At 45.1% G+C, this 8,582-nt stretch overlaps 1 protein-coding gene across 1 annotated transcript; it reads left to right on the top strand.

Moving 5' to 3' along the window:
- The first annotated feature begins 461 nt into the window (after window positions 1-461).
- PURB (purine rich element binding protein B) lies at window positions 462-7,694 on the top strand. Its single transcript, XM_063931986.1, has one exon. The coding sequence runs from the start codon at window positions 688-690 to the stop codon at window positions 1,672-1,674; it is 987 nt and encodes a 328-aa protein (XP_063788056.1). The 5' UTR covers window positions 462-687; the 3' UTR covers window positions 1,675-7,694.
- The last annotated feature ends 888 nt before the right edge of the window (window positions 7,695-8,582 follow it).

Genomic DNA, 8,582 nt, shown 5'->3' with positions numbered 1-8,582 from the left:
TTATTTATTTATTCTGTCTGTCTAGATTGCACATCAAAACTGATTGCTGATTGGTTCCATGGGCTAATTTATATTTGCAATAGTGAGTAAATAATCTCCCTTGACTGAGACTGACTCTTTCAGAAAATATACAGCGCCATGCTTTTCAGGTGTCCCTGATTTTCTAGGACATTTCCCTTCCTCCTCCTCCCAAATTCTGCATCACGTAAAAACCTCAAATTCGAAGAAGAGGGAATATGTAATTGTATATGTTCAGTCTAACAATAACTATGAGGAGGATTTTACGGTGTTCGTAAATTTCATGGCACGCAAGGGGGCGAAATAATAATATCTATACACTACGTCGATCCATTTTATTTTGATTTGATTTATTCTTTTTGCAGGATGTCATGCCCTCAGTCAAGATGGCGGCGGCAGCCTCGGGCCGGGTTCCCGCAGTCCGTCGTAGCTGCGCAGGACGCCAACAGGAAGAGGCGGAGAGGTTGAAGCTGAGGCAGAGAGAACGAGAGGGAAGAAGAGGGGCGAGCAGTGCGGAGGAGGGTGAGGAGTGGCAGAGAGCGGGTAACCGAAAGACGGACAGCCCGCGGGGAGAAGGAGGAGGGAGTCCCGGGGCCAGGGACTGACGGAAGCCGAGAGGAGTCAGTGCAGGAGGCGGCTGTGAGTGCGGAGGAGGAGGAGAAGAAGAAGATGGCGGACGGGGACAGCGGGAGCGAGAGAGGGGGCAGCAGCGGCGGAGGAGGCGGGGGCCCCGGCGGCTTCCAGCAGCACATGTCCCGGGATCAGGAGACCCAGGAGCTGGCCTCTAAGCGGCTGGACATCCAGAACAAGCGCTTCTACCTGGATGTCAAGCAGAACGCCAAGGGCCGCTTCATCAAGATCGCAGAGGTCGGGGCCGGAGGGTCCAAGAGCCGGCTGACTCTCTCCATGGCCGTGGCCGCTGAGTTCCGCGATTACCTGGGCGACTTCATTGAGCACTACGCCCAGCTGGGCCCCAGCAGCCCCGAGCAGATTGCACAGTCCTCGGGGGAGGACGGGGCCGGTGCAGGGGGCCCCCGCAGGGCCCTGAAGAGTGAGTTCCTGGTCCGAGAGAACCGCAAGTATTACCTGGACCTGAAGGAGAACCAGCGAGGCCGCTTCCTGCGCATCCGCCAGACCATCAACCGTGGCCCGGGTTTCAGTGGCGGAGCCGGAGGAGGAGCTGGGCTGCAGAGCGGACAGACCATCGCCCTGCCCGCACAGGGCCTCATCGAGTTCCGCGACGCCCTGGCCAAGCTCATTGATGATTATGGTGGAGAGGACGACGAGCTGGGCGCGGGGCTGGGCCCCGGAGGTGGTGGCGGAGCGGCCGGTGGGCTCTATGGAGAGCTCCCAGAGGGCACGTCTATCACCGTGGACTCCAAGCGATTCTTCTTCGATGTGGGCTGCAACAAGTATGGGGTGTTCCTGCGGGTGAGCGAGGTGAAGCCCAGTTACCGCAACTCCATCACTGTGCCCCTCAAGGCCTGGGGCAAGTTCGGGGGCGCCTTCTGTCGCTATGCCGAGGAGATGAAGGAGATCCAGGAGCGGCAGCGGGACAAGCTGTACGATCGCCGGGGGCCTGGGGAGAGAGGCGGTGGCCTGGGCTCAGGTGGTGGAGGAGAAGACTCAGAGACAGAAGATGTGGACGACGACTGAGCATAGAGTGAGGGAGGCAGAGGAGAAAGTGGGGGGGGGAGGTCAGTAACACACATACATGCAGTTATCACACTCACACTGGGCGGCCTGGGGTTCTCCTGCTGCCAGGGAACTACAATTCTCAGCATGTCATGTCAGCGGCTGCCGTGGATTACTCTGCGGTTATGTTGAGACTTGTAGTTCCGTGGCAGCTGAAGAGCCGTAGGCTACCCTAATCTGATTTACAGTAGCACAGCTGGGGTGTCAGGGACATTGTTGAGGTCTATCGGGGGATCCAGATGGGCAAAATAGTTATAAACCATAGGTAAACTGACGTAGGATGGGAGACCAGGAGGTCTCTGTTCTCTTGTTTTAGGCAGAGCAAAGTTACAAAAACTACATTCAGAACTTGTTCACACATTACTTTTGGAAAATCGGTAAAAATGCCACATGTCCTAGCCTTGTTTTTAGTGTGTGTGTGTGTGAACCAGCCCTAAATGTGGCAATAGGAGAAACTTGCACTGTGGTAATGTTTTTTTTACAAGGAAAAAGCTAGGGGGGAGGTCTATAAAACATCTATAGATTTTTTTCACATTTTTTCTATGTGAATCCTGGGTTTTAAAGCTAGTTTGTCTCTTGAGTTGGTTTCCACATCATTAAGTGCAGACCCTGAAAATAAACACAGAAGTGTGTCAGCTTTGACCACTCTGTCCGCCTATACAGTTTTGGGTACGAAGTGGGTGCTAATCTCTCCATCTGGGGTCTTGGTACAACTGACAATTTTTTCATGGCTAGGCACTGGCTAGAGTATGGTTGGTTGGACTGTGGCTCAAGCACCATGTAGACCTGACTCCTGGAGTATTCTACCTTCCTATGGATGCAGTATAGAGAGAGCTGCGTTGTTTTATATTGGTGCTAGGTGATATCTCACATGCTACTCTGCAAAGCTAACATGTCTCTCTACTATTCTTGGTGGTACGAGCAGGCAGAGGCTTCAGAAGCCAGAATGAGTAGGTTTTTAAAAATGACCACCTTCCCCTATTTCCAGATGTGTCTGTTGTTCACATGCTGAAGTCTCAATAGCTTTATCTTAATACATATATTTCAACATTCAGCTGAAAGATAGGGAGCAGGTGGGGTTTAGGCTGGGGTAGAATAAAGTAAATGAGAGCTAGTCATGAAACGCACTCACCCCTTTCTTCCTTGCCTCTCTCACCACCATTTCAGTTTGCATCTGTTTTTTAAGGGGCTTGCAGTGATGCCACCCCAAGGAGAAAAGACCAGCAGTTCTGTTCCCACCATGCTCTGCAAACGCCTAACAAGTCCGCCATTTCCTAAAGCACAAGGAAAGCTTGTTGGATTTCATGCAGACTGCTGTCACATCCACAGAGTATCTGGTGGCAGGACCAGCTACCGTTCCTACCAGGACTGAACTCTGATCCTGCCAATCCAATCATGGACAATTTCCGACTGCCATAAATCACCTTTCTTTTAATACCAGCACTATCGACACAAGGAAAAAGAAATGAAAAATCTTCAGATTGGGGAACGTTTTGAAAACATAAATTAATGAGTAAACCATACATCCTGAAGTCTGTGAAATCTCCCAATGAAACCCTTCCACTGAGGAAGTGAAAAAGAAAAAAAAAAAGAAATTAAGTTCATGCAAACGGACAATTGTCACATAAGATAAACTCAGGTCCATGGTTATTCTCTTAACAGGCTTTTTACTATTAAAAAGATCTGCATTCAATTCTCAGTACCTCGGAGGTTAGTGGTGCCTCCACAATGTTCTTGGCCAATGCCAGGAAGAAGCTGTCCAGGTGGTGAACAGTCAGTAATGGGGAGAAGAGCATATTGCCTGTTACCCTACAGGCTTCTTACATTCAGTTATCACAGCGTGAACTTACTGCGTACAAGATGGTCTCTTCCCCAAGTAAAGATGATGGGGGCTCCTGTATCTAGCCCCCACACTGTCATTTTAATATGAACTCTTTACAAATGGTTTTAACTATACTGGATTGCTACCTTGCTTATGTTTTGACAAGAAATAAACCTTTTGAGAGCAGAGGTGCATGGATTTCCACATTTTCCTCTGTCCCCAAATAGTTGAAATGAAATTACAGTATTTTTATTTTCTTTTGTGCGTACATGTAGTTTTAAATGCGATTTATCATGAACTCCCTACTAGTTTTCATATTGGCGTGCAATTATTGCCACGGCCATTTCCAATGCTGCTACAATATTGTTATACAGTACACAAAAACCATCCCTATTGTAAAAGCATCTGGAAGTGTTCCGTTAATTTGCAGCTTGCAGTACCCGATGCATAGAGGTAATCTAGATCTTCATGTGAGCTGCCTTTTTTTTTATTTTTTCACACCACATCATGATTAATTGGGTATGCATAGTAATGTATTCATATACTGACCTAATAGTTTGATCTGGTCACTGCTATAAGGGTCTTGGGCACAAGCGTGTCACTGTAGCCCTCTTTGGCAGTGATAGGAGAACGTTTCTGTTCATAGAAAGATCTTACATGTGGCAGATGGAAAGGATAACCTGGCAGACCTGTCCCCTACGCAGCGACGGCAGATATCTTCTGGGCTGAACCTATATTCAGTCTGCTAAATCACTAAGGATTAGTGACATCACCAAGTCGGGTACTTTATGTTCCAGTGATGTCGCTGACTCTTAGTTGATTGAAGGTTGACGCAGCCCCCAAGATGGCTGCCAGCGCTGTATGTACGACATGGCTTTGCTGTAAAGTCATGGATGAGACTCGCTGTTTTAATTTCCAGTAACTAGGTTTATCTCGGCACTTTTATCATGTCATCTAATTGTTGCAAACTTTTTTTTTTTTTAACTGTATGGGAGCAATAGTATTTCTTGATGTTTTAATCACATCAGTATATTGTACTGTATTTTTGTACCTGCAAGGCAGCTGTATAGTGTGTCCTGCTGTATCAGTCTTATGTGGATTTTCCTTCCTGTTACTAGTAGCAGGCTTCATGCTTCATCCACAGCTAGAACAGCAAATTACAGCCCATGCAGGGTTTGTAGAAAATCCTTTGACATTTTTTGTCTATTGCACAAAAAATGCAAGAGGTGGCTTGCTCCAAAGTTATATTCATATTTGCACCCTGTGTAAACCAGTCATGGGCATATATATATATGTATCACACATGCTCAATGAGCTGCCAGTTGTCCTGTGCGTCCTATTCCTACTGGGGAGGTTTGTAGAAGTCTACCCAGGCCTCCCTCTCCTCTCTCACTCTGAATTTAGTGATATACTAATAGAGAAATAAGCTATCGAATATGACAATTGTTTAGAAAGGAGAATGACCTCCCCTTCCTTCCATATTAGATTACAGTCCCAACCCCTACTAAGCATTGCATTGTACGAGTGCACAGAGCTGTTTATGGGACAATTAATGGGTTTTAACCTCATTTGCAGATATCCTGAATTATGTAACAAGGACACTTCCAGCATAGGCGGATCTGTCCTCGTTTCATGCACCCTATTCCAATTACTCAACAGTCTAGTTACTAGGAGGACAACTGAAGAAGCTGATGTTGTCTAATGTCCTTGTTTCCCCACTACACAATTGTAGTGCAGAAAGAATGACTTGAGCTTAACCCTTTTACTGCCATAGGGAATTTTAGTGCAATATAGACCATTTTCAGCTAATGGGATAATTGAGCCACAAGCAATATTGATCTTGAATGAATAACATTTACTGTTAAGCTTAGAGCAGACGGTCTCATGGAATAGGCTGTTGCTACTAGTAATACTGGCCACTTCCACTAATCTTGAGCGTTCACTTGAACTACAGGACTTTTTATTGTCACAGGCTAATTGCTCTGCTAGATTTGTGGTGCTATGCAGCTTGTCTATAATATAAGCACCTGTATAAATCTGCAGATCCTTACCTGTAAATGTATTGCATCCAAATCGAGGGGTGAATATCTGAATCTTTTACAGATGTGCTTCTGTACCCCATAGTAATAAACTTTAGTTGATTTCCCTCTTGCTCTGACAGTCTATAAACTACCACAGTTTACTGCCCCCTGCTGGTGATCATTTCAGCTACATTGCCTTCCGGGGACCTGTTCCATTTAAACTTTCCAGAGTCACCTTGGTTGGTAACTGGAAATAGACAAACCTTAGGACAAACACGTAAAACTGACAGGATTGTCAAAATCTTCAGTTCCTCCATTGAATGTAATAGCGTTAATTTAGCAAACCTCCTGTTTAACAAAACAGCCTATTCTACAGACTTCTATGCGTTCTTTGGCTATACAGATGTTAAAGCTGCAGTAACACCAGCTTGTTTGCAGCTTTAACCTACATAGTCCCCTACAGACCGTGCTGCTAAGCACACGTGCTGTGTATTAGTTTACACGTCCCCAAGCATTGTGTAAAGAAAGGTTTAGAATGTACAGTTTAAATGATTTTTGCAGACAGGGAAATAAAGAATATTGTGCATGTGTAAGAAATGTTTCAGCAGTGCACAACTGACCGTGACAGATGAATTGCATTGGGGTCGGCAATTCAGTCCATTTTAACCACGCTGGTATTGATGAATGAACATGCAAATTGACCTTATGACTACAAGAAAACCCTGCATCACTTCTGTTTAGTGACATGCAGGGTTTTCTGTTTGAAGATGCTGATATTGTGTCATCTCCCATTGCCACGATTGCATAGGGGTGTCATTTTACATCCAAGGACCTGTGTATAACCAGCCCCCTCAATTGAGAACTGTTGTGCTGCTTAGATAATTGTGGTCTTATTTTGGAGCTGTGGTTTAAATGCCGTTGCAGAAATGAACCTGGTTGCCATTAATGCCCCCCTGTGAAGGGAAACCCTACCTCCTGTCTGTAGTTCAGATGTGCTTATGCTATTTGAGGAGGTACTTGTCTGTAATTCCAATGCTCACTTGTCACTTGAGGAGCCTTAGTGTGTAAAGATAACGGAATTTTAGTCTGCTGGTAACCAGAAATAGGTCTCCTAGCATTAAAACTGGGACACTTTGAGTTACATATTTCTAGGGATGACAAATGCTTTATTAAGAACTATGAATCTAACTAAAAAAACTTTTTTTTTTAGCGTTTACAGTGCAGACCCCTGTGGCTATTTAGAGGCCATTCCATAAATCGTACTACGAATCTAGAACTGGTTGGCACCAAGACTTTATCGTAGAGAAGTAGCAGACACACTATGTGGTTAAGAGGAAAGCACAGATTAATAATGACTATTGCACTGGCTCAAATCAGCTGAGACATGTTAGTAGCACATGTTGGGGCGAACCCTGTAGCCACGGTGTGCTAATAGTTTGAGCACACAGAATTTAGAGCTTACCCTATTTAGATTCTAAAAAGCATTTCTGCTGTAGGCATTTAATCTACATTTCTTCAAATACATTTAGCTCACTAATAAAAAGAATTATATTGAAAAAGTATATTTTTTGTTTCTGTTTAAAAGCACTTTAAATAGTAAAACGGCTCAATGCGCTGTTCCATTAGCGACTACAAGTGGAATATATCTGTAAGTCTTCCTCTTGAGGTTAGACGGATGTTAGTTACTCCTCAGACCCTCCCATTCAGCCTGCTGATCACAGCTTGAGTCTCAGCTTTTCCCCCCAATGCTCCTTGGGGCAGCCAGGCCAGGTTTTCACAGTAACCATTAGTACCATTCCTCTCCTATGGGCTTGTGTGGGAATTGTAAAACCTTGTCTGGATGAGACTTCCCTCCAGGAGATGGCTGAGAGTGTTCTGTCCCTATTGCGATTCCCTGATAAAGAATCCAGCGCTACCGGCTGGAGATGAGTGTTGGATTTACCACTAGCTTTACAAAGCAGGGGGAATTTAAACCATTTAAGAGAACAAGCAATTTTAAAAGCATAAGGTTCAGAACTCGTGCTTGTCAGCACTCCTTACAATAACAGAATTTTGCAAATTGAGTTTTACAATCTATATATTTAAAAAATTGTATGTTTGTAACAAATAAAGTATGCGGAAAAGTGAATGAAACCATATCCATTTGTGTCCAGTGGTTTGTGTATTGAACATGATGTCAAATGATAACACTGAAGTCACGTTTTAGGGTGTATGAGCCGTCTGCTCTCTATAGGGTAAATTTACTAAGATGGGAGATCTATTTAAGATGGGATGTTACCCATAGCAACCAATCAGATTCCAGGTAGTATCATCTAGAACAGAGCTGGCCAAACCGGTCCTCGAGATCTACCAACAGTTCACATTTTCCAGACCACCTGGCTAGTGCACAGGTGTAGTCATTACTAATTAAGATGTGCTGCATTCATTCCTAACTGACAGTTCTACAGGTCTCCAGGAGGCATGGAAAACATAAACTGTTGGTAGATCTCGAGGACCGGTTTGGCCAGCCCTGATCTAGAAGGTGCTAGATAAACTAGAAGTAGAATCTGGATGGTTGCTATGGGCAACATCCCATCTTAAATAGAACTCCTACCTTAGTAAATGTATCCCTGTGATGTATACGGAATGTCACACCTTTGAGTGTTTGGATGGGGGGGGGGGGTTTATCCTTAAAGACAACTAAAGCTAAATTATCTTTCTCTAATGTCCTAGTGGATGCTGGGGACTCCGTAAGGACCATGGGGAATAGACGGCTCCGCAGGAGACATGGGCACTTTAAGAAAGAATTTAGATTCTGGTGTGCTCTGGCTCCTCCCTTTATGTCCCTCCTCCAGACCTCAGTTTGAATCTGTGCCCGGACGAGCTGGGTGCTTTTCAGTGAGCTCTCCTGAGCTTGCTGTGAGAAAGTATTTTGTTAGGTTTTTTATTTTCAGGGTGCTCTGCTGGCAACAGACTCCCTGCATCGTGGAACCAGCCACGATGGAGAGAAGCAGCCCTACTCTCTGAAGCTAGGTCCTGCTTCTTAG

Source organism: Pseudophryne corroboree, chromosome 6, assembly GCF_028390025.1.
Source record: "Pseudophryne corroboree isolate aPseCor3 chromosome 6, aPseCor3.hap2, whole genome shotgun sequence".
Lineage (NCBI taxonomy): Eukaryota > Metazoa > Chordata > Amphibia > Anura > Myobatrachidae > Pseudophryne > Pseudophryne corroboree.
Note: the sequence above shows the minus strand (reverse complement) of the source record. Positions and strands in the feature narration are given on the sequence as shown.

Excerpts from the sequence above, each read along its gene's own strand:
- PURB (XM_063931986.1), top strand. The coding sequence starts at position 688 with ATGGCGGACGGGGACAGCGGGAGCGAGAGAGGGGGCAGCAGCGGCGGA.